General features: G+C 36.5%; 1 protein-coding gene across 2 annotated transcripts in view; it reads left to right on the top strand.

Annotated features, from left to right (window-relative positions):
• LOC102696962 (alpha-1,3-mannosyl-glycoprotein 4-beta-N-acetylglucosaminyltransferase B) overlaps nucleotides 1-25372 on the top strand; it is a 36293-nt gene that overhangs the window by 4283 nt on the left and 6638 nt on the right. For both annotated transcript variants that reach the window (XM_015344764.2, XM_015344765.2), the window contains 10 exons: nucleotides 3381-3542; nucleotides 4364-4498; nucleotides 7354-7487; nucleotides 11281-11327; nucleotides 12132-12245; nucleotides 12953-13028; nucleotides 13979-14093; nucleotides 14799-14929; nucleotides 17766-17873; nucleotides 20941-21134. In XM_015344764.2, coding sequence (XP_015200250.1) covers nucleotides 3381-3542; nucleotides 4364-4498; nucleotides 7354-7487; nucleotides 11281-11327; nucleotides 12132-12245; nucleotides 12953-13028; nucleotides 13979-14093; nucleotides 14799-14929; nucleotides 17766-17873; nucleotides 20941-21134 — 1216 coding nt within the window. The remainder of the gene's footprint in view (nucleotides 1-3380; nucleotides 3543-4363; nucleotides 4499-7353; nucleotides 7488-11280; nucleotides 11328-12131; nucleotides 12246-12952; nucleotides 13029-13978; nucleotides 14094-14798; nucleotides 14930-17765; nucleotides 17874-20940; nucleotides 21135-25372) is intronic.

Below are 25372 nucleotides of genomic sequence, written 5' to 3'. Positions count from 1 at the left end.
TACTGCTTTATCAGTTTTTAAGTGCTTTGGCCATGAAACAGTCATAGGGGTAATTTTGTCTTGCTCATCATTTTTAGACAGAGACCCGTTACATTGACGGAGCTTAATTGTATATCCCAGTTCATACCCAAGTCTGAGCCATACGCATCAGACTGGTTTTTATGTGGTAGCTAACTCAAAAAAGGAATAATGAAAGCCCTTTTGGCTGGAAAGCCTTTTTCAAATGTAATTTATGAAATGTATACAGAGGGCAAAGCATGCACATTTTGAACCTTGCCACCTTTTTAATTGCATTGCAAAACAAAAGCAATCATGTTTGACAAAGATAAATTAGCATTAGCCATATTGATAATGGTTATAGAAAATGGCTGGAATAATTTCACCCAGTGAAATATTCAGCTTAAATGTTTGGAGTTTTTGCTTTATCCCTTTTACTTGATTTGGCCAGCATATTATAAATTTATATTGCAATACAGAACTTCTAAATTTTAGGCAAAACCTTTTTGGCCTACTGTATTGCTTTGCTTCAAATGCAGTTATTTTACGGGAGTATAACAGTAGTAGGGGCTATGTCATTTTCCTGCCAGGATTTATCTCTTTTTTGTTTTTTCAAACTACATACAGTATAATGTAGCCTTTCTGGGAAAGGTAAACTTTATCTGCTGTATTTCTGTAGTAAATGCTGATGATCTCTTTTACTGGTTACCAGGGTTACATAAAGATCAATTAATTGTTCCTGAGAACTAGAGTGTAGCGTGAAATTCCATTCTGGAGGGTTGGACATTTTTTTTAGGAGTTGTCATGGAAATCAACTGATGGAGACTACTTACACAGGAAGAGTAAGGCTTGGTTAGTCTGCAAGTGACATATTATTAAAGAAGCATTGCAAGAAGAGTTTCTCAGAGTGCACTTTGTAGTGGCCACAAATATTGAAACAATTGTTCTCAGTATTTTCTAGAGAGATTCACATTACTAAATTAATGAAAATGAATTGAAAAATTAATTCTTTTTTGGACACCATTATTATTAATTAACTGTTATTGTCCTATTTACATACTTTAAATTTGGGTTAACTTTGATAGCAAAGGTGATGACTTCATTAAAGTCTCTAGTCTGATCCTATCAAAAACTTCAGATACATTTAGGAGTTAGATGAGATTGTTAGTAATGTTTATGGTGAGTCTTAGCAACATTGAAAGTGGGGTACGTTTCATTTTGACTGTGTTGTGTTGGGGACAAATTAAAAATACTTGAGATTTGGTTGCCTTGCATTTTTGTCTATAATTCAAAAGTTTACATTAATCTGCTGTATATGAAGGAGAGCATTATCAACCATCAAAAGAAAGTCGGGACCTGTGGACCTTGTTTCTCAGTTGAGTAGCACTAAAGTACAGCACTATAGGACTAAGGTCCTATCTGTAACCCAAGATGTAAGATTAGAGTCTGATAAGTTTTCAGTGGGTACGTTCTCAGTTGCTTCCTGGAATTGTTCAGTGGTGTAAGAAAGGGAATCATATACTGTAGTTAGAGAAGAGTCTGTGCCTCCATAGGTCTCTAAAGACAAGCTGAAATTACACTAAAAGCATTTTGATGCTGCCGACATAATCTAACACATCACAGCTGGTACAGCAAAAATATAAAAACACTGGTATAAAAGTAAAAGTTATAACTTTATATGTTTTGTATTTAATATACAGTATACACAAAACACAATATAATTTTGATGCTGCGACATCCATTTTTCTTTTTGACTTCCACCTTTTGAATTCAAATGTCAAAATGAATTTTCTGCATTTTAGTGATTTGCAGTCTGTCTTCAGTGTTTTACAATTTCCAATTCCTAGACTGATATGATGTTACATTTTAAAGGAAAAGCAAGAGCAATGTATTCAGTACATATAGCATAAATATACTGGAATACTTCACACAATGTTACTGCTTGTGTTGAGACTATTGGGGAAGCTAAAAACATTGCCTTAATACAGTTTATATTGCTCTACACTGTATAATCACTGTATACACTGTAGACTGCTATAACGTGTGATTCTATTTAATTTATAGAGATTTTGTTAATGAATAACAAATAGAACATTGATGTTACTGTTTTATTAACTTATCAACTGCTACAATGAGTTTGGGGGAAAAAGTCAATAAAATAAAAGAATAAAAGTACTTTGGCAATATTTCATTAGTGTTTTGTTGGTTTTAACTTGCAAAAGACACCCATATGTGACAAACAGGCTAAGCTCTCTTCACCTAAACTGACTATAATGTATATGATATTTTCTCTAAGATTTTCACAAAAGTATAATCTTGTTTCTCAAACTAAATACTGTATCTTTCCAAGTGGAAGACAAAAAACTACCAAGACTGCCAAGTTCACATTGTATCTAATTCAGTTTAGCTTGGTAAATGAATAAGTGTCTTATCAGTGATTATCTTATGATATTAAGTTACGCTGTTGTTAGTGCTGAGTGGTTCACTAAGACTTTATGTGATCTAGTTCTGTTCATGAATCTTTGAATTGATTGAATCAAATGAATCAATTCAATAAAAAGAATCAGACAGTTGGGCTCTGCTTCATATCATCTAGACCCAAACATATTCATTTTCTATAGTTTCTATGATGTGAAATATCCAGACCCAATAAATTGTTTTTGATTTAGAAATAAGAACGTACTATATAGTTCTGCTGTAAGGTTTAGTGTTCTATACTGGAGTTACCCATTTTACTCGGGTAACCTCCTAACATTATCATTAGGAAGTAACAGTGGTAACCTCCTAATGCATTATGTTACATTTAAAAAAAGAACACTTTTTCTTGTTTTATTACCCGTTAAAAGTTATGTTCGTAGTTGGCTATATGACAAGAACTTAATGTGCATACTGGACACGGCAAGCAAAGATTAAGTATCTGAAAGACAAAGGGCTTTATACAAGCTAGTGGGAAAATCCGAATTCTGCAGCTTTGCCAATCTTAAAAGATGCAAAGCAAAATACAACACTTTGTATAAAATTGTTGCGATAAAAGCACTTAAAATAGTGTGGGTATCCAGTTTCAGTGAAAAATCTTTAGTGGTGACTGAGAAGGTATTGTAGGAAATTTAAGTTTTATATTGAATAGAAAGAGGTTGTTGACAATCAGGAGAAAGTAGACACTTAATATAACATTATTTTGTGAGTTGATTTAGTTTGAGTTATTGTCAGGGATTTAGTCAATTCAGTTGTACAATTGGAATGTAATAGGAATGTCAGAAAAAGTGAATAGCTTGAATTATGTATTAATATTTATTTCAGCATTGTTTTTAACAAGTGGCTGCTTACACAGAAGAAAACTGTCTGAAACAAAAGCATTAATCTGTGGGTGTTTTCTTGTTCAGATACTGGAGAGGTGTATGTACATCCACACCTTATAGCTCTGTACCAGAGACTACAGTCCACCGAGGAGAAGAGTATGAAGCTGTCTCATGAGCTGAAGCAGGTGCTGGATCACCTCAAATTCCTTGTGCAAGAGCAGAAAAATGCTTCCAGTAGCAATCAAGGTGAGCATTTGTTTCATCTCCTGTTCCACGATTCTGATACTACCAAACAAGTTCCATTTTTTTATTTTCTGGTGTGTGGCCAGGATTAATTTAATAATAATGCTTTTTACGCTTGCATAAAGAATCCCACACATATTTTAAGATTAAAAATTTAAACAAGAATATGTTGACGTGAGTTTGTCATAGTTGTCCCTCAAACAGTGTGTAAGCACCATTCTAGAGCCTTCAACCAAGCTTGGTTAGGTTGTTATAAACCCTACTACTGCACATGTTTATCATATTCAAACCACATTCATTGTGTTTGACGCAAATGATAACATTGGAAACAACCCATAGGATTGTTTCATACTCATATTTGATTTAAGTTATTGGTACGTGCTCTATTTGTAAACAAACTGGTCATGTTTACTTAACTTAATGATAAGAATACATGAATGATATCGTATGTGTAGTAGTTTGGAGCAAGGATCTCATCCAGCGATTTTTTTGAAAGAACTCAATGTATTGGCTTCAACAGTATGGCTGAGTAGCTAACCTTATTTTTTCAGTGCAAGTTTTATTTAGGTCTTGCAGATTTCAAGTCTTATACCACAGAGAAATACAAATTGTAAGTGGAACCTAAATTGGAAAGACCTCAGGGCCTGCCTTTGCCTTACCTTTTCTCGTGATTCTGAAATTCAAATGTATTCCTGGTTTCTTAAAAAGAGGTGTGATTTAGTGTTCTTTCTGTTTTCATCATTGAGGTTTTTGTAAATTCCCCTGTCTTTAACTTTTTTCGTCCATTTCACAAGGATATAAAATTTATTTTCCTTGCGTTGCAGATGTGTTCAAGCAAAAACAACACAGCATCACATCCATGTCTTTCCAGTCAAATGCCTACATTTACCTACCTCACCTGAAGGACAATGAAAACAGCTTGTTGCCGAATGTCATGCTGGGGCACGGGAGGACAGGCGGTGAGAAGCATTTTTCAAGCAGCCCTTGTTTCTTTAAAATAACAAATATGCACCCACCTCCGAAAAGCAGTGGGAAAAGGTGTGGTTTCACACCTTCCATTTAAGATGTAGTATATTGTTTTTCTATCAGGCTGTGCAGAGGAAAGCAAAAATGGATGTCTTCACTGAATGTACGACCTACAAGCAAATGTTAGGCCTGATTTTCTTTTGGCACTCAACATGAGAGATATTCCCTTGAGAGTAGCTTTTATATTACTTTATTTTTAGACTTATCTTGTACTGGTCCAGTGCTTTTAAAGTTGTTTACATATTAAACGTGACTTGTAGCAAAGATCTTATCAGGAATATAGGTTGGGGAGCTGTGTTAGCATACAAGTTGCAAAGGAAAAAAGATAGAGGTTAATTGCTTGCTAAAAAGGAAAAAAGTACAATAGAAGTTTGAGCTCCCTATTATATAATGTAGAGTATGTGTTTCTTTCTTTTACTTTTCAACATGGGACTGATTCCTGTTTGTGTTTGTATCTTATGTTATGTCTTCCTGTTGATTCTTACCTGGCTCTGTGTTGTCTTTCCTGCCATTCGAGGCAAGAGGGGAAAAACACCAAGCACTGTATTGTCTGACATCATGGAAACACTTGCTCTTTGAGAATATTTTTATCTATAACAAAACCAACAAGCCAAACTGATTAAGCTTCCTATTATCTCTGTTAAGCTAAACTGTTTTATTAATATTATTTTTTTAAATACTGGTGGAGTTCAGTTTTTTAGTGGCTTTATTGTTACAGCAGATTTCCGTTGCATTCTTTATCAAATGATTTTGACGAAAAAATCCCACTGTCAAAGCTAGGTTACCTGTAGACGTTTGAATTTATAGTTCCCCGGATTCTCTGATTTTCTTATGCAAATTTATAGGTAAATTGGCTCTTCAACCTAGGTTTGGCGTGACCAACTCAAAACTTTGTGAATGTGCATTTTTTTTAAGGACAGATTTGAAGCAGAATTTCACATTGCAAGCTTGAATTGTTTTTGAGCTATTTCATTTCTGAGCAAAAAAAAAAAGAGATTAAAGTGTATTTTTGTATCACAATCTTTCTCCAGTGGAAAAGAGTGTTTGACAAATACAATGTAGTATGGGCAAATAAATGCAAATGGTCATGCCAAAACGAGGTTGGTTTTCCACAGAAGGACCACTAACAAGGCAAACTATGCTAAGCAATACAACCTGTATACCAACCTTACCAGATTTTAGCAGCCAAGCATGGCTGTACTTGGTCTGTTTGTGGATAGGAGATATACTGTATGTAAAATGTCCGGGTGCTGCTGGAATTTATTACAGTGGTGAAACAACCTCAGTCCATTTTTATTCTCTTCTCTGTATTGGGATGTAAATCCATTTATCACTCCATGATTGATTAGTTCTGGTTTAAGTGCCACTTAATCAAATTGTTGTATAGTTAATATTGTTTTTTATTACATTGACCTTTAATATGGTTTAATAGAAGAGCTCCCTAAAACATTATTTTTAGTGTATGAAAGTGATAAAGTCCTAGGCATGCATTGCCTTACAGTGTGTGCATTATATTGCTTGCCAAATTATTATAGGCAAGCTAGTAAAGAAAAGTGATAAGGGTAGATAATGGAAGGTTGTGCAGCGGTTCTGGTAGAGATGATAGAATAAAAGACAATATTCTTAAATATTAAAAAATATTGAAGATATAAACTATTCTGTATGTACATATATTCAAATATTGTCTTAAACAGAGCAAATCACCAGAATCTTGTTCATGATATTTTCTTGCTAATCTTGTTTTCTATATAACAGCCTTTTGTATTATGGATCCTGTTTTGTTTCAGTTAATCTGAATGGAAAACCACAACACTAATAAAAGAAAAACTGCAGTATATGTCTTTATGCACATTCAGTTTGTTCAATGTATTAAAACTAATGATTCTATGTAAAAAAAACAAGGTTGAATATAATGGTACTTAATAAACATCAAGGTTAAACTGAGTAATAAACAAGGGCAATAAAGGATAATCTGATTTCTGTCTAGTTCTTTGCTGGTGTGTTTTCCCAAAGTAGGCAAGTGCCACCAGCAATGGAGGAATTATTGTGAAATCTGTCTTTGCTGCAAGTACTCTTGAGGTGGTCATTTTAACTATCGTAATGACATAATCATTAGAATTGTTTCTACCTACGAGCGACACAGTTTTGAAAGGATGCACACTGCTTACGAGATGCATATAATCCACAATCAGTATGTGTGGTTAGCACTTACCATGTCAACCATTTTTTTTTGCATGCTGTGGTTGGTTTGAGTCTTGTGAGCTGACTAGCATTCTTCACATCACAAACAGTAGAAGTATTCATTTCAACCCCACCACCCCAGGATATTTTTTAACAGTGCCAGTTTTCAAGAAAGACTGGTTTAACTGGGAGATCGATATCAAAACTGTTCACTCTGTTCATTGTAAACTTGAGTACAGCTGTGTTGAGAAAGTGTTACAAAAACGTCCAACAGCAGCACTTGTGGAAGGCAGCTTTTCTACCAGCTCTGAAAACCTCTCGATGAAAATGGTATAAATTCTAACAAACACAGTGCCTAGCTAGAGAAGGTCTATGCACCCTTTCCAAACTAACCCATTTTGTGGCCTAACAGCCTGAAATCAAGACACATTAAACCAGAATTTCTTTGTTTACATATTGTAATGTACAACCTCCAATGAAAAACAAATGCCCATAGATTATGAAAAGTATTTGCAATATATATATATTCTGTATACATGTTTTAAAATAGTGCTGAATATGTTCTGCCTGTTTCAAAGTGCTTTTTTTTCTATTTTCTGTGTTCCAGTCCCCCTTGTGCTTGGCATTCCTACTGTGAAGCGAGAGAAGCAGAGCTACCTCCTGAACACTCTGAGCTCACTTTTATCTGAGCTGTCTGTAGAGGAGAAGAGTGACTGTGTAATAATTGTCTTCATTGCTGAGGTCAGTTACCCTGGAAATTCAGTTCAACACAGATTATTGATTATAATGGAAATAATGCTCTCTGCTCCAATGTCCTTATCAAATGTGTGCTCACAGGAGTGCCAGTTGCGCATATTATCGCTGAAAGGGAGGAGTTATCTTAGATTCTGGGAAAACTTTTCCACAAGTGCTTTATACTGTATTCTCAGATTGTTTTGAACCTTAAGAATTAACAGGAGCTTGATAGGTCAGGGCATTTGCAAATTATTTGAGTGATTTCTGACAGAATGTTTGGAAGAGTTTATCAATAGATTTTATAGAAAAGGGGATTAAACTTCTCAGAGGTTTTCTCCATTTTGTGTGATTTATAGTCGTAAGATCATAAAAAAGGTTACAAACGAGAGGAGGCCATTTAGCCCAACTAGACAAATAGTAGTTAGTAATTAATTGACCTGAGGATCTCATCCAGCCCTTTCTTGAAGAAATCAAGGTATGGGCTCCATCAAATTACAATAGCTGAGTAGGTTGATCCCCACGATCTATACTCCCACAACCCAAATCATTTAAATGATTTTCTAAGTAATGCTTTTTGAAATTGTAATTATGTCGGGGCACTATATATGTACATTAATGTATACACTAAATGTTACATTTAAAAAAAAATAAACTGCAGTTAAATGAACTCAACTGAATGAAATTAAAAGAAGGAAAGGGAATAAACATGAACAAAGGAATTGAATTTCAAATGAAAAGAGACAAAGGAACTATAACTCAAAGATAATCAGTTATTGTTTATTCATTGCTTTGGGTAGTCAGAGATGGGATAAGCCTACTGGTCAGGATTTAGAGAACAATGGAAAATAAGAACACTCACTGATAGCACAGTTCCAGAGAGCCCTGTCCATACCAAAGTACACCTGTTCAGTGGGGAAATTAGTAATCTTCCATTATCTGTTACGCCAGTTGCATCTTACTTGCAATGTCTGTTGCAGTATGTCAGATTACGTCATATGAAAAAACATGGACAAACTCAAAGATAGTGGCAACTAGTCCACATCATCACTGAACAGTAGTAATACAGTACATAAGTGCTTGTCTCTGTGTTCTGATGGCCTGTTGAGCTCTAACTGAGGCTGAAGGCAAACGTACATTGGATGACTACTACTGGGAAAACCAGTTTTTGCATTCCCATGTCTGCTGATCACTGTTGATGGATTTGTTAAGGAACTGTAAACCATCAAACCTACCTATGATGAGTTAGTTCTTGGTTCTGCCTGACCTTGAGGCTATTTGGTGGAATTTGCGTCAACAAAAATCAACTGAAAACAACACATTGGGTTGGGTGTGTGATCTGCAGAACGCTTTATAGGCTCCGATTACAGGCTATACTTTGATACCCAAAGTTGTCAGAACCAAGAAAGCAAAGTGAGAGCATCAGACAGAGCTCACCATGACTGGATAAAACAATGTCACAACCAGATGTCTCCTCAGACGAAAGCTGCCCACTGCCAGAGAGTGTGTGGTTCTGAAGTGTTATAAGGGCTATGCAGATAAAACATTTTTATTTCTATCCCTCTGTGGGCCATCTGCATGTTTTTGCAAAGGCTTAATCACCTTTATCCCCTTAGTGAAGGTTATTTGAAATATATGACCTTTACAGACACGTAAAGCCGTTCCTTTGTCTCTTTTCATTTCGAAATTCCTTTTTTGACTTACAAGGCATTGCTCCCAGAGCACAGGATCAGGTTTTACACACACGTAAGAGAGGTCTCAAACTGATATGTAGGAGCTGTGTTTGAGACCTTTTGTACATATTCCTCCAGAGACAATAGAAAACAAACAGCCTATAGTCCTGTAGATCACTGGCTGTCATAGGTTCATCCAGCACAGCTTTACCCAAAGGACAGCAAATAATTGCCTTGGCAAGTTGGCAAAGGGTGTCAATGTTTCCACACCTTAGGCCTATAGTATCCCCTTTCTATCACCTTGTTCCACATTCTGTCACTGTATCCTGTGTCATTTTTTTTAAATCTATTTTGTTGTGAAGTGGAAACCACTATTGTCATTTCTAGAAATCACAACCTTAGTGGTTTTTCAGTTTTTTTAATGACCTAAATACATTTGTCTGCAGCTGTGGGTTGCTCCCAGGAAGGCTCAAGACAATTTTTCAGAGTTGGGTTGTGTTTTTTCTTTATTCACTATATACTGTATGAGAAGTCGGCACAGGTACCCTGGTCTTTTTTCACCTGTGAATTCACTATATTTATATACATAAATGAGAAAAATACATACTTACACATAATTTAAAATGTAACGTAAAGTTTACACAGAAAAAAATAATGCAGATAAGCAACACTCCTTTAATTGAAACTGTGTGGAGTTTTTCGTTTTAAATTCTTCGTTATTTAATCAGTATCCCATAGATCATATTAGTAGGCTAATGTTTTCTACTGAATGACTAGTTGGGGCAGATCTCATGAGGAATTGCAAATAAAACTCGTTTAACATTAATAATACTTGTCTGCAAACAGACATTATTTTGGTGAGATAATTAATTTCAATGTTTCTGTACAAGGCTATTGTATATTATTTTGATAAAAATCAACCACTTAATATTTGTGATTTATTTGTTTTTATTATGCACACAGACCCTGGTACCAAAGTATGTTTCATGGTGGTATCTGGTTTCAGTTTTCCTACTAATTATAGTCTCTGGTGTGTGTGTAATATTTAACCACACCCATGATTGTTAGGCACCCACTGAATTACATTAGAAAAGGATAAAATGAAGTAACCCCCTGTCTCATTAGTAGTGTTTATATCTGTATCTACACTCACAATTTAGCTGTAAATAAGTTATGACAGTTGAAGGCTCTGCTGCATCATAGTGATATCTTAGAAAGTAATATATTACACTGGTAGCAATTTCACTTTTATTATAGAAGTAAAACACTGCAATATTGTTTCTTTAATAAACAACGTACTGAGATCAGAATAAAATATACAGTAAATCCAATATAAACAATGAGAAATTGATTACATTGAAGCATAAAGGATAATATTTACCTGCCATTATATAGGAACTTGAATACCTTTCTCTTTCATGAGTGAAATGTACTGTGTCCGTAACATTTTACACAGTGCATTTATTGTGCCTAATTCATGTCTCATGTCGTGTTGAATCGTGGTGCTAGATGTTAGATGCATTTCCAAGGAGAAACATGAGGATCACAGCTCTGGTTTCATTACTCCAGCGCTGATGGCGGGTGTTGGGCCAGCTTCATAATGACAGCTGGATGCTGACATTAATACACAGTGTGGCGTCATGCAGAAGTGTGACAGTGCCTGTATGGAAACACTGTTTGGCTTAGTGCTGGTGCCACTCTGGCTTTTGTTTGTCATTTTTATCATAAATTACAGCTGTAAATGGGAATTCTTTTTAAAATTGAAAATGTGCTACAGCAAACTGTGTAGTAATAGGATAAGATAGCTCATGAGCAGATGGTTATGTGGAACATTATTTTACTAGATAAAAAATAGAATCAAAATGATTGTGTCATCCAATATCTTTCAGTTTATTTTGATAGTGCTATTTGGTTAAGGGGCAGATTGTTCATGTTCTCATATTCTCATTTCACACTCCTAAGTGGTAAATTTAATATCTTACATTGGCATTTAGAAATTACAAAATGTAAATGGTTTGTTTCAAAACCCTTAAAATAGTAGAAGATTAACTGAGATAGAATAATTAGGATAGATAATACTTATTCTTAATTTGCTTTCCCTACACCATTTAATTTTTGGTTTCTTTCAGGTTGATGAACAATATGTTAACAGTGTAGCAGAGAGTATAAAGAAAAAGTGAGTGATTTTTTTTTAAAGGTATCAATTAACAGCTACTTAACTGCCAGTAAAATGAAACTCCAGAATCACTGTTTTTATGCTATGATTTTAACAGCTTTGTGCACTGTGCTTTTAGTCTGAGAATTTAGGATTTCCTCTTGTATTCCTAATACCCAGTTTAACATTACAAACATTCAAAGATGTGGAGAGACAAAACATCCTTGTAAAGGGTTATATGAAATGCTTTCACATGCAGGACAAAAAACTTAAGAGGAGGTGTTTTAACAGTAACAGAATTAATTATTTATTGTGTTATCTGGAATAATTAAAAATATTGCATACCTGTAAATTGCTTATTAGCTGTCAACTTTTGTCTTATATCGTAGCTGTAAATTCTCATACTGTACACTCCTTCAGAAACAGTGGTACTTCTGCAGCCCAACCTCCAAGGTGTGGTCTTTAGAATCTCAGTGTTTTCTCATTTTCTATCCATCTGAGCTGTCCATCAACTAATGGTGCCTTTCAAAGCATCACTAGTTTGCTTAATTCAGCCTTTTCAATTAGCAGTCCCTAACAGAAAGTTGCAGATTTCAAGTTAAAAATGCAACTCTTACTGTTTAAAAGTTGACGGCAATGAAAAAGGCTGGCATACACATGATCACTTCAAATAAGAAGTAAATTAATTAACGGACAACATGACAAGAGCAAAAACTAGAAGATGCAGAGATTATAGTGATTGGTGGGAAGGTGTGGTTTACAGGATATTCTAGAAATGTCTGTAGTAAAGTTTTCTCACAGTTATCCTAACTGTTGTTGATGCAGTTTTCCCAATGACGTGGAATCTGGTCTTCTGGAGGTTGTTTCCCCTTCTCCTTATTTTTACCCAAATTTCACTAACCTGAAAGAAACATTTGGGGACACAAAAGAACGTGTTAAGTGAGTATTACAACGGCATTGAGGAGATCCTGTTTTCACTTTCATTCATGTTAATTTACCTGGTTTTTGACTGACTCAGCAGTATTTCAATGAGTTAAATTAATTTAGGGACAGCAGGTCTCTAGCATATTTGCACAGGGCGTTCAATTGGTCTTATCTTGAACTTTGAATAGCAAACTGAAAATGTAGGCTTCCCAAGAAATTAAACAAGTTTAATTGATAGTGATAAGAATTAGAATGCTGTGCAAACCTTGTTAAGAGGAAATGTGTGCTTGGAATAAAGTACTGCACTGTACATTCCACTGTTACTAAGTGTTTTCCTTTGCTGGTCAAATTACAGTAACATAATGAAATGGTTTCTAGGATAAAATCCTTTAGTTTATTAAGAAATCTACTTAAGAGGCATCTTTTCTCAACAAACATTACTCTGTATTTCATATAGTTATTCTCAAAGGGTGAATACTCCTTTCTATGACTCTTACCACAAAATAAATTAATATGACAATTTTAAGGTACTGTATAAAGTTAAAATATCTGCATCTCCTGACTGGAATATTCACTTGTTCAAAGTTTTCAATGTGAATCAGTTCCAGAAAGTACCCTATATGGAGAGCAAGTTGGGATATGCAAAAAGGCAAATTCCCAATACAAGTAATTGTATATGGCCAATAAAGTGATCTTATCTCTTATCTGTTCTTCCATCTTAGGTGGCGAACAAAACAAAATCTGGATTACAGTTTCCTGATGCTCTATGCGCAGGACAAAGGATCTTTATATATACAGGTAAGGACAAGACTTGTAGGGACTTGACTAAATACAAACTTTTCACCATTATGATGTGATGATCTTGTGTTCAGGGGGAACCCACTGTAGAAAGTATTCAAATAAGAAACACATTTAATTTCCTGGCATTATACTCATTTTATCATGTGGATAAACCACATGTAAATCTGTCTTCTCCCTTTCAATCACATCTTTTGTGAGATGCTGAAAGGAGGCTCACGGACAATGATGCCTGTCTTGTTCACGGTGCTTGAGCATTATACAGTCTACTGAGACAAACTGGAAGAGGCTTATAGCAGTCTGGAAAGGAGATAACAGTCTGCAATGGAACTTTAAAAGGGAGCAATCCAATCCACTGCAAAGGACCTCAGTTTATTGCCTGCTTCTATTATCATTTACCAATAGTCCATGCTAATTACGTGACTGATTACGTGGCTAAAAGCATCCTCAGAGAGGCTCAGTTACCACATCTGCGGGTACAGCAGCCTTCATTACAAAACCTGAGGGACCAGGGGAGAAGCTCAGAATATGACAGCAGCTTTTAGTCTTCTCATTCAAAATTCATGTTGAAGACTGAGGGCTCTCTGAAAACCATATCTGTTTCACCCATTGTATCAGTGTTAAATTCAAACAGCTAACAAATTAGTCCAGATTGTAAGCGGTCTTAATATGTTTGTAGTCTATTTTACCAGTGACAGTGTTATTTTTGGTGATACTCCTAAACTTTTTTTTTCAAATTAATTGCACAAATAGCTGTAAGCATTTGGAATAAGACAATAAAGGACACATTAGGAGTATGCCACAATTATCAGTTAAGGAGCAATTCAAGTACATTACCGGAATTGAGTTTAGTATTTGGTTTACAAATTGGTTGTATAGTATATTAATGATGTGAAATAAAGATGATTGCATGGGGTTTTCTTAAAACTGCAGTAACTTCTGTTTTTCAGTTAGAAGATGATATAGTCGCAAAACCAGGCTATTCAGAAATCATGCAGACATTTGCTAATCAACAAAGAAACAATGAGTGGTTGATTTTAGAATTTTCACAACTTGGGTTTATTGGTAAGTATTCTGTTCCTTTAGTCAGACACACAGTATTATCCACTGTATTCTTAAAAGATCATATCCAACCAAAATCAGTTAATTTGATAAACAACCTACAATGCATCAAACCGGATGAATAGTAATGAAATAATAACAAACCTGAAATTGCACCATACTTCTAGAATATTGGTGAATAATATTTTATCATGCTATGTACTGTAAAAGTTTAGTTCTACCCGGTGAACATGACTGCTCAGTATTAAGCCATGACACTGACTTCTGTTCAGGTCAACATTATCCCACGAGCATGACACATACACCCAAAAAGCAGAAATTCTGGATAAAGGTCACCTTTACTGGTGGAACAAAGTTTCTGAGCCCATGTGAAAGCAGAGTGTGTGATCAGTCTGATTTGATTGCTGTGACACGCAGATTCTGACGAGAGCAGGAATACGCAATAAAAGTTTTGGAAACTCTGGCTAATTCCCAGCCATGTGGGCTTCAGTACTTATTAAAAGGGTTGGCAGGCTGATGTCCAGAGATGCTATCGGGACTGTTTTTGAGACTGCTTGGTTTGACTCCCTCTATGTCACTGGAAATGAAAAGCAGAACACATTTGCAAAACTATACTAGACAAGTATTTCCATCTGGGCTAGAAGTTCACATTTTATTTTAGTGCAACTCATTTACAAAGGAATATTAAAGTCTTCTCTTTTCTTGTAGGTAAAATGTTCAGAACATCAGACCTTCCTCTAATAGTGGAATTTATTTTGATGTTTCACAAAGACAAACCTATTGATTGGTTGCTGGATCACATCTTGTGGGTAAAGGCCTGTAATCCAGAAAAGGATGCAGTAAGTACACCATCCTTTCTTCACAGAACCCAGCCTGAAATCGGTAGTACTTTGTGGGGCAAATAAAAAAGACAGTGAAATTGAGATGAGTCTAATATGAAATAAGGGTAACAACTTACTTCCTTGTATTTCATCCGTTTCCTCTAGACTTGGAGAAAGAAATTGTAACAATAATAAATAAATAATGTTTTTTCCATCCTAATCACAGCACACTATAACCCTCAGTATTATAATATCAACAATATTAGTGGAACCCTCAGTTCCACTGATATTGCAAAAAACAGCAACCCATACAAATTCAGTGAACCCATACAAGATGAATTCAAGGGACAGGTTTTCTTATAAAATGTTCAGTTAATCACCTGAGGCTGATGAGCTCAACTAATTCTACAAGCCTCTTATCTTTTGTTAGAGAAATCTGCCCCCCCAAAAAAGACAGGTTTTCTTATGAAATGTTCAGTAAATCACCTGAGGCTCATGAGCTCAACTAGTTCTACCAGCCTCTCATCTTTTGTTGGAAAAATCTCCCAAAAATGTTACATATTGTGGCAAGGTGGCATCATAAAGAGGTCTGCAGCTCTGCTTAAAACCACATGAGTGCATCTTTTACATTGATTTCCATATGAAAAGTCTGTTAGGGAAATACAGGTAACTGCCTATACAAAGTAAATGAAGGATGCAAAGTAGTTTGAAAATGGGTGCTTCCATACAGGTGTGGTTCCTGAGTTAATTAAGCGATCTATAACCCATCAATAAAAATGCAGGGCAGAGCCACATTATTTTGGTTACCATGGCTATAAGAAAAGATCTCAGTCACTTTGAAAGAGGAGTGATTGTTGGGGCATGTTTGGCAGGAGCTTCAGTGATGAAGACTACTGTGCTTGCTAATGTTTCATGTGGAACTGTCACTAAGGTGATGTTGGCATGGATGTCTGAAAGGAAAGACATTTGCCCCTAGACATCAACTGGGGGCAACTGTGGACGAAAGGTCATACTCTTTGACTGTGAAGTCTGCATTGGTTGGAGAATCAAGCCAAAACAGAACAGAAGAGGAGCTCTGAATCAGTTGATTGCAAATGTCAGTCTAAGACATGGGCAGGCAATTTCATGAAGTGCAGTTCATTGAGTACTTCACAGAGAGGGATACTATGGTCAGATTGCAGTGCGTAAACCCCTTATTACACCTAAAAATGCAGTTTTGCGAGTACAAAGAGGTACAAAGAACACAAGCAGTGGTCTACTGAGTGCTGGGAAAAGTCCTTGTTAGATAAGTCATCCTGCATCCTGTTCTCAGTAAGTGGATGAGTACATGTGAGAGTATATGTTGGTGTGTACTGTGGCAGTTTGCTGTACCTTATATGGAAATCCTGATTTCATTCAGGCCTTCCTCCTTCCACTTTGAGTAATTAGGAGGTTCCCAGAGAGGGAGGCCTCAATTTGCACCCATACTCAGATGAAGCAGGAATGAAGCCTCAGACCAACTGCTTCCATGTCAGTGGTGCCAGGACAGCAGAGTCAGAATAGGGCTCTGTCAGGCTAGGACTTTGCTGTTTGGAGGAAAAGAAACTGAGAGAACCAGTAAAAGCTCTAACTTAGGCGTTCTAGTTAGTCAGAGAAACCTCCACCAGGCAGAGATTGCAGTTTTGCCAGCAAGTGGAGGGGATTGCTTGAGAAAATGAGAAGAAAACAGTGGAAGTAGCAGCTGGGCGTGAAACTGCCACTGTGCAGGTGAACCCATACTGGCAATGCTGGTGATGCCTCACCAGGCAGGAAAGCGAAGAATGCTTCATCGAACTAAACATTTTTCTGTGAGGACAACTAACAGGATTCCTTAAGCGGGGTGTATTGGAACAAGAGCAGTAATGGCAGAGGGAATTGGTATTGAGGTCATTTGAGAGCAGGGACTTGCTGAAGAACATGATATTTCTGTCAATGTACAGCTATCAGCGGCGAGCTCTAAATGTGAAGCTGACTGAGTGGGAGGCAGCCAAAAAGGTGGATACATGAGACTTACTGTGATGGAGACTGCAAATACAGTCTGGCCTGTAGCATTAATAGCTCACATACAAGATGCAAGGTTCCTGCAAGGAGATCCATAATCCTGGACAGCCTTAGAGGTCCAGTCCCACACTAGGACATCGGCAATGCACAGAGTGTGACAGGAGGTTGGCTAGCTGGTTCTGGCAGAGAAGTGACTCAAAGCCAATAGTAGGCTATGGTCTCCCACAATAACAGGACCCCAGGACCATGGATGAAATGCACATCTACAGATAATCTAAAATGCTGTAGTCGGGTTTCCATGAGTTGCAGGCTGTAAGTGAAGATGGGAAAAGGAAGGGGTGAGAAGTAAGACCTTGCTAGTATTTAATAACTAAACCACATGTGACTCTGGGGCTGTTTTCCACAACTGATGCATGACAGACTTGTGTAGTGCAGTTTAGGGTTGATGGACTGTCTGAAGTTGGACCTGATAACATGGGGTACTTCACAAACAACCACTAAAAGGAAAATGTCATAGCTGTGGGAATGAAAGTTATACATGTTCATTTCTCAACTGGTGTGCCTTCAGATATTAATGGGTGCACTGTAATAAATTACATCTTATTTATATTATTATTATTATTATTATTATTATTATTGCTAATTAGTGTAGTGGGGCTGCTGGAAAAATGGCTGCTGTGCACCACACAGGGAGGTGGTGTACTTCACTGGTGAAGTGGATCCCCTGCTATGTGTAAAGGGTTTTGGAATCCTCTTAGATGAAGAGTACTATATAAAATGTAATTAATGAATGTGAACCACTGAAGAGTTAATACATTATTATTTCCCCCAACAGCTACACTGCAATAGGCAGAAAGATAGCTTGAGAATTCGGTACAAACCGTCATTGTTTCAGCATGTTGGACTTCATTCTTCACTACGTGGAAAAATTCAGAACTTGAAGGTGAGTTAAAGAATAAATTAATATTTTAGCTTTTAGTTTTAAAATATATGTATCATTCACATTCATTTTCAGCCATATTTCCTTGAAGAAGCATCTATCTTATTGTTTCAGTATGAAATATCCATTATTTTGAATGACTACCAATTTTACTTTTTTTAAAATCTCCTATAAAATGAACTTTTTTTTTTCAGAAAAATATAATAGAATTAGAGATTTGCTACAGTGTGTCCTAACAACTTTCCAATTGATTTCCCTAAATCCTCTTGGCCAGCAACCAGCAAAGTCTCCACAGGATAAGCACTTCAGATAATGCAACATTAATTGTGTGCAGGAAAGAGGGCGTTATTTACAGGCAGTTCTTCTTCTACTGTTTTTTCCCCTTTAATTAGTCTTATTAATTGTATTGCGCTGTTGATGCATTACAAGCTCTTTTCATGCTTTGCACAATTTCAACATGAAAAACCTGATGTCTTTTTTTCATTAATTCATGTGAGTCAACCAACTGGAATGTGGGGAAGAACATGACTGTGGGAAAGTTAAATAAAACTCCTGAGCTAATCGTACATGTACAAGTCATAGCTTTATTTTCTTAACATTACCACTTTTTTTTGGCAGGTTCTTCTGTTTTCATCTAAGGTGGAAAAATGTGATTACACATGGTATCTCTAGGGTGGCACGGTAGCACAGTGGTTAGCATTGCTGCATCTCAATACTGGGGCCCTGGGTTCAATTATGGACCTGGGATACTATCTGCGTGGAGTTTGTATATTCCTTGTGTTCACCTTGGTTTTCGTCAGGTGCTCCAGTTTCCTCACACAGTCAAAAGACATGCTGGTAGGTTAATAGACTTCTAGATAAAATTGGCCCTGGCTTGAGTGTGTGCGCCCTGTGATGGACTGGCGTTCTGTCCAGGGTGTATCCTGCCTGGAGCCCATTACATGCTGGGATAGGCTCTGGCTCCCCCATGACCCCGAATTGGAAGAAGCAGTTAGAAAATGGATGGTTGATACCTCTATTGCATGAAGGACAATGTTATAAAAGCAACTGCAATTTTTCACACTTGATAATGTAATGGAGTTCCTTGTTTCCATTTTTAAAGAAATATTAGACTGCCATTATACCTCTTTCTTATGACAGCCCGGTGCTCAATTTTAAGGTATCTCACTGATGTGGAGTAAACTTCCAACTCAGCCATGAGTAACATGGTTTTGATTAATTGAAATTCCTTGTTCTAGGGATGTATTGACCCACTCTCATGGTCCCCAGGAGACTAAAATATATAATTAAGGAAACACTTTGATCAGGAGGCACTACACATCTGTCATTATGATTGAATAAAATAGCATCAATGCCCAAAACGTGCATTTCGCTACTTGCCACTCAGTGTGGTTGGTAATCTCTGAAAACACTTCAGAGGACATCGTGTATTTGCTTTAACTCAGAAACACTAATTGTGGAGAAGCCAACAGACAGGAACCGTAATAAATTATGAAACGCATAACACTTATTTTTTTGCAAGTAAATATTACTCTGTGTTTCTGAGATTCAAATGGAGTCTTTATAATCCTCTAGTGTCCTATTATAGTAGCATTAAATGTCAGAGCAGCCAAGATTTTGAAGTAAACACATTTTGTGAAATGGGACCATTTGTGCATAACATTAAAAATTAACAGGCTTTTATACTTGTGATAAACAAGAGGGTATATAAAAATGTGGGTATTTCTTTCCTTGTCCTTTTAGTGGGGCATAAATAGAACTGGATAAAATTCATGGTGGAAAAAGGACACTAAAGAGAAAGCAGAAGTATTTGTAAAAATTATGAGTGTGTCACATTTATTTTTCATGTTGGCACGTCTCCAATGTCAACACTATACTTAATCCATTTTGCTGCCATCTTGAATCATTTTCTGTTTGGTAGAATATCTGCATACATCTACATCTTCAGTCTGCTTAGAATGCAGCCTGTATTAGTCTGATTTTTGAATACTAAAAATATGTAAGTGAACAAGCTTTTATTGATGATTCAGATACTTTAATGGTTCTTAATACGAAGCTTACTGATATCTGACTACTAAATCAAAGGATTCTCAAAGTCAGGTAGTCTGTGCTATCTTGAAGAGAAACTGAACAGTCATGGGACGAAACACGGACGCAGTAGTTAGATTAGCTGCCTCACGGCTCTGGGGCCCTGGGTTCCATTTCAGACATGAGGTACAATCTGCATAGAGTTTGTATGTTCTCCCAATATTTGTGTGGATGCTCTAGTTTCCCCCCACAGTCCAAAGGCATACGCATAGTATAATTGGCTTTTGGGGAAATTAGCTCTAGGTACAAGAACAGCATGTGCTTGTCTGTGGATATACTGTATGTCTGCATCTGTCTGCCCTGCAGTGGACCTGTCTTCTGTCCAGGTTGTATCCTGGCTTGCGTCCATTGCTTGTCGGAACAGGCTTTGGGTCCTCCGAAAACACCTGAATTGGATGGATGGATTTCTAGTTTACCATGATTAGAACTCTGTCCTTCATGTCATATTCACAATGCAGAACTATAGCAATGCAATAGCAATTGTTTTTAGGAAGTGTAAAACTTAGGTTCTCTAAATCAGTTTTTTAGTGTTGTAGGACATTCTGGGTGTTACACCACCATTGTTTGGTGTTCCTTCACAGAACTAATGATTTGTTTTAATGGAACAAAATGCTATAAAATTATCGGTTCTTATGAAATGTGTGCTTTGTCACTGCTCTAATAATTGTATTAAAAACAAAGGTTACTACAGCAGCTTACTCCAGAACCGGGGTTTCCTGCATGAAACTTAATATTTTTTGCTCGATTCTTCGGTGTTTGCACATATCCCAAAGTGAACAATTTCAAAATTGTAATATTGGTAAAAATGTTAGAACAAATCAGTGTACAGCCTGCATGAATAAAAGTTACGTTTGGGTAGTCTCCATGAGAGTAGCTTCACTATCCTTTGAAGTAACTTATATTCAGCTCTTGGAGACTTTGCTAGTTTTATTGTCATTGCAGTTCATGTTTTCAATTTTTCCCGTGTCTTCCAAAACTACAGGATAAGGATTTTGGAAAGCATACCTTGTTCATTGGACACCCCAACCCACCAGCAAACATTAACACCAGTTTGTCAGCCTATCAGAGCCACACTCTAGTCAGAGCGTACCAAGGAGTGGACTTCTTCTGGGGTCTGACGCCTGTTTCCGGTGACTACATCAAAATCGAGTTCCATCAGCCTTTAACATTGAAGGGGTAAGACCAGCGGGTAAACTAATTTTAGCAACAGTCTCTTACCAGTTACCTTTTAATTTTGCCGCTGTTTGAACCAGCAGTAAGTACCAAAACAGTTATTTTCTGGTATGAGAGGAATGGCGTGTTTGTCAGCTGAATGAGATTTTGAGATTGATTTAACTAAGAGCAGTCAAATAAGCATGAGAGGCTGTTATTCGTTGTTCTTACGTAAAGTAACTTCTTCCATAGCGTAAATAGCAGACACCCTATTTTTTAAAATAATCTAACACATTCTTGAGAACACCTATGAATAACTTGCAAAAACATCCGTCACAACTACTGTCATATCTCTGATACATTAAAATATTAATAAGCTTTATTTTATATAGCACTTTTAAACATGGCTTCTGAAAGATACTTTTTTCACAGTTAAAAAAGTCCAAAATGAGAGGAGAGAGCAGAATTACCCAATTACACAATAACAGTATGGGTTTGGTATACAGTAGGAAAGCAAAGGGCAGGTATAGAACCTTTTATATAGCACCTTTAAAGGTGGCTTCTCAAAGCGCTTTACAGGATGCCAATAACAATAAATAAGAAGAATACACAAGTTAAGACACAATTACAATTACAACAATAACAATAGAGGAGACCGTGGAAGGTGGTACTAAGAAGAGCAGAGGGGTGAAGAATGGAACCAGTTAAGTAAAGGCTTTTCTGAATAAGAAGGTTTTGAGTCTGGATTTGAAGGAGTTTAGAGAAGGTGACTCTCTAATATCCTTGGACAAAGAGTTCCAGAGCTTGGGGGCATAACAGGAAAAGGCCCTGTCCCCCATACAATGTAGACGGGCTTGGGGGACAGTAAGGAGGGCAGAATTTGAAGAGCGGAGGTTGCGAGGTGGGGAGTAGGGCGATAATAGTTCAGACAGGAACATTTTGTTCTTCTCCTTGCGAGTGACTTTTTTTACTGCAGGAATTTGAACCAGATATCAATGTCATCAATGACCCTTGTATTGCAGTGTCCAGGGATGATTCCCTTTACTACTTTGTTTTTTTTTAGTTGTATTATTTCAGTTTTAAAAGCTGTAATTATATTTACAACTATGAAAATCTACCCGCTGCACTATAACAGAATTTGACACTGATTATTGCAGTCATTATGAATATAATTTATTCTGCAAACTTTATTGCAAGTACAATTTCCATGTAATTTATAACTTTTGGAGTGTTTTTGTTTCCCAAGAATCTGTTAGAGATATGAAGTTTTCATTATAAAACAAAGAGAGATGATAATCGATTGAACTACAGCTTTTGAATTTTTAGAGTTTTACTGTGAGTAAGTGGACATATATTATCTGTTATTACAAAGTTAAATGTGCATACATCTGAGAACAGAGTTGTTCTGTTCTATCCTCAGAGGCTTCTTGGGCCTATTTAGAGAGTACAATGTATTTTGTACAGTATATTTGATATGCAGTTATATACCCCTGTATAATCTTGGGTGGTTCATAACCTTGCTATTATTAAATATCAAATAGAAATATGTATTCTATGTCATGCTTTTACTTGACGTTGTTGCTCAGTACACACTAGACTTTGACAGTAGACTTCGGTCAGTTCTTACCTCACTCTGCTTCTGGTGTTTATATAGTACAAAGGACATGCATGTGGAAGCTAATGTAAAATTAATTTGCAACACCCGAAGAAGGCTCCACAGCCAAAATGTTGTCATTTCTTTCTTTGTTCTTTTTTCAGCATGGAATAAACCTATTACTTGTTCCTTAATTTGTAACTGTTAAACCATGATAGGTGAAGTTGAAATATTTAACTTCACAAGAATGTGGTTTGCCTTTTCTATGTATCTATCCTCCACAATGCTTTTCTATCTTTAAGAAACAAGTGGTCCAGCACAAGTGTTTGAAGCCCTGAGTTCGACACATCAGTGTTAAATCTGTTGTGTTGATATTTTAGCATTTAGGAGTTAAACTGTCTCATATTGCAAGTGTTCATGGAGCCTTTGTGTGAAACAGTGTCTTTTATAAGGTAGCTTCCCTTTTTTCCCTTTGGTTCATATTTCATTTCTTGTACTGAAGATGTGTATTGGATTGACTTTTCAATGCCTTTTGAAATTTTTGAGTAGATGCATCAGGTCCCTTCATAGTCTTCTCCATTGAAGGCTTGAAAGGTACTCTTCTTTTATCCTGTCAGTGCAATATTCTTTTAAGCCTGGAAATGTATTTTGTCATTCTTCTCTTGACTGATTCCAGAGCAAAAATTTTTTGTGCAGACTAAATTGCATGGCAATCTGCAAATTAAGTCTTACTTGTACACATTTAACATCAAGTTAATTGATTTAAATAATAATTTGATATACTCATTTTCTGTTAACATTTCGTTTGCTTCCACATTGTCTAGAAATATGTAAGTGATGTGTCAACAAGAATGCTTTTATCTTTTCAGAGACCCTGAAGCTCATTGTTTCATATTTCATATGTATAGTTTGTTTGTGCTGGTTTTGCAGATAACATTCTTCATATGTGTACATCAATCATCACCTGGGTTTGGCCAGTCTTTTCTTCTACAATGTTTGTGCTACAGATAATTTTGTTTCCTGCTAACTTACATTTTTCTCTGAGAATCAAGCTGCTTGATACAAATCAAGAAGAGCAACTGTTCTACTGTAATTCAAATACTCCAGTTATTAAGTCACCCTAATTTGGGCATTCACACCTTATCTTATCTCCGAAGAGCTGTAAGAATTTTGTAATCATTGGGTTTTACCCTTGTCCTGAGCAATGTCTAAGAGTTAACAGCCTTTGAATAACGTATCTTGTTTCCTTAAGTACAGTTGTGTGCAAAAGTGTAGGCTCAATTCCAAGGTTGAATACTCTAAACCCTTATAAACTCTCAGATTGAGATTGTTGTTCTGCCTACTTTCAAGTACCATGGGGTCCTCTAAGCAGCTGTCTGAGGACTTGAGATAAAGATAATTCACTCTTACAAAGCAGGGGAAGGCTGAAAAGGTCTCTAAATGCTTCCAGCTTGTGATTTCCACAGTCAGAACCATTAAAATAGAAGCTAAGGGGAACTGTTAAAGTCAAGTCAAGATCTGGAAGACCCAGAAATATATCAGATAGAACTGCTCAAAAACTCATCAGATCTGTGAAGCAGAACCTCCAGGTCACTGCAAAAGATCTGTAGGAAAGTCTATTTGACATTAGATTCATTTTCCAGAGGTCCAAAGTACAGCACTGCTAACACAAAAATGATCTGCATGGGAGAGTTGTCAGAAGGAAATCTTCCTACTACTTCATCACAACAGTCAATGTCTAAAGTATGCAAAACAAAACCTCGATGAGCCAGAAACATTTTGAAACAATGTGCTGTGGACTGATGAAACAAAAATATAATATTTTGGCTAAAACCACAGAAGATCCATTTGGAGAAAAGTGGGTGAAGTAGTTGAAGAAAAGAACACCTTGCTAACCCTTAAGCATGGGCGTGGGTCTGTTATGCTTTGGAGTTGAGTGGCAACCAGTAGTGCCGGAAATATTGTACAGGTGGAAGGAAGAATGGATTCAACTAAATATCAACAAATTGTAGGAGCTAATGTCCCAGAGTGAGTGGAGAAATTGAAGCTGAAAAGTGGTTGGATATTATAGCAAGACAAAGATCCAAAAGATACCTCAAAATCAACCATGAAGGCCGTGAAGCACTTACAGGAATTAAAGATTAAGGTTTTAGAATTTCCCTTCACATTCCCCAGTCTTGGATATTATTGAAATTCTGTTATGAGGTCTGAAATATGCAGTGCATGCAACTGTACAAATATTCCTGAGTTAGAAGCGTTCTGCAAGGAAGAATAAAAAGCAAGACTAGAAAGACTCTTAGCTGGCTGCAGGAAACTTTTGCTGTGATACAGTATCTGCAAATTACCAAGTACTGACTGACAGGATGCCCAGACTTTTGTACAAGCCACATTCATTTTTTAATTATTTTAAATATATCTTCAAAACTTTAAATACTAATTGTGTATTAGTTTGCAGACATATGTCAGGTTTAAGTGTATACCCCCACAGACATTGTGTCAAGTTCTTTTCACTTAGAGATTCACTGAAACATATGATTTGATCAGGGGTGCCAAAACTTGTATAATACAACCAGGCCCTGGAAATTTGTTTATTTTTAGTGTATCTAAACCAGCATTAATTATACCTCTTCCAGTGTTCACACATTTTTTAACCCATGTCTTTCTGCAG

Source organism: Lepisosteus oculatus, chromosome 1, assembly GCF_040954835.1.
Source record: "Lepisosteus oculatus isolate fLepOcu1 chromosome 1, fLepOcu1.hap2, whole genome shotgun sequence".
NCBI classification, from domain to species: domain Eukaryota; kingdom Metazoa; phylum Chordata; class Actinopteri; order Semionotiformes; family Lepisosteidae; genus Lepisosteus; species Lepisosteus oculatus.
This window is presented reverse-complemented; position numbering and strand designations above follow the sequence as displayed.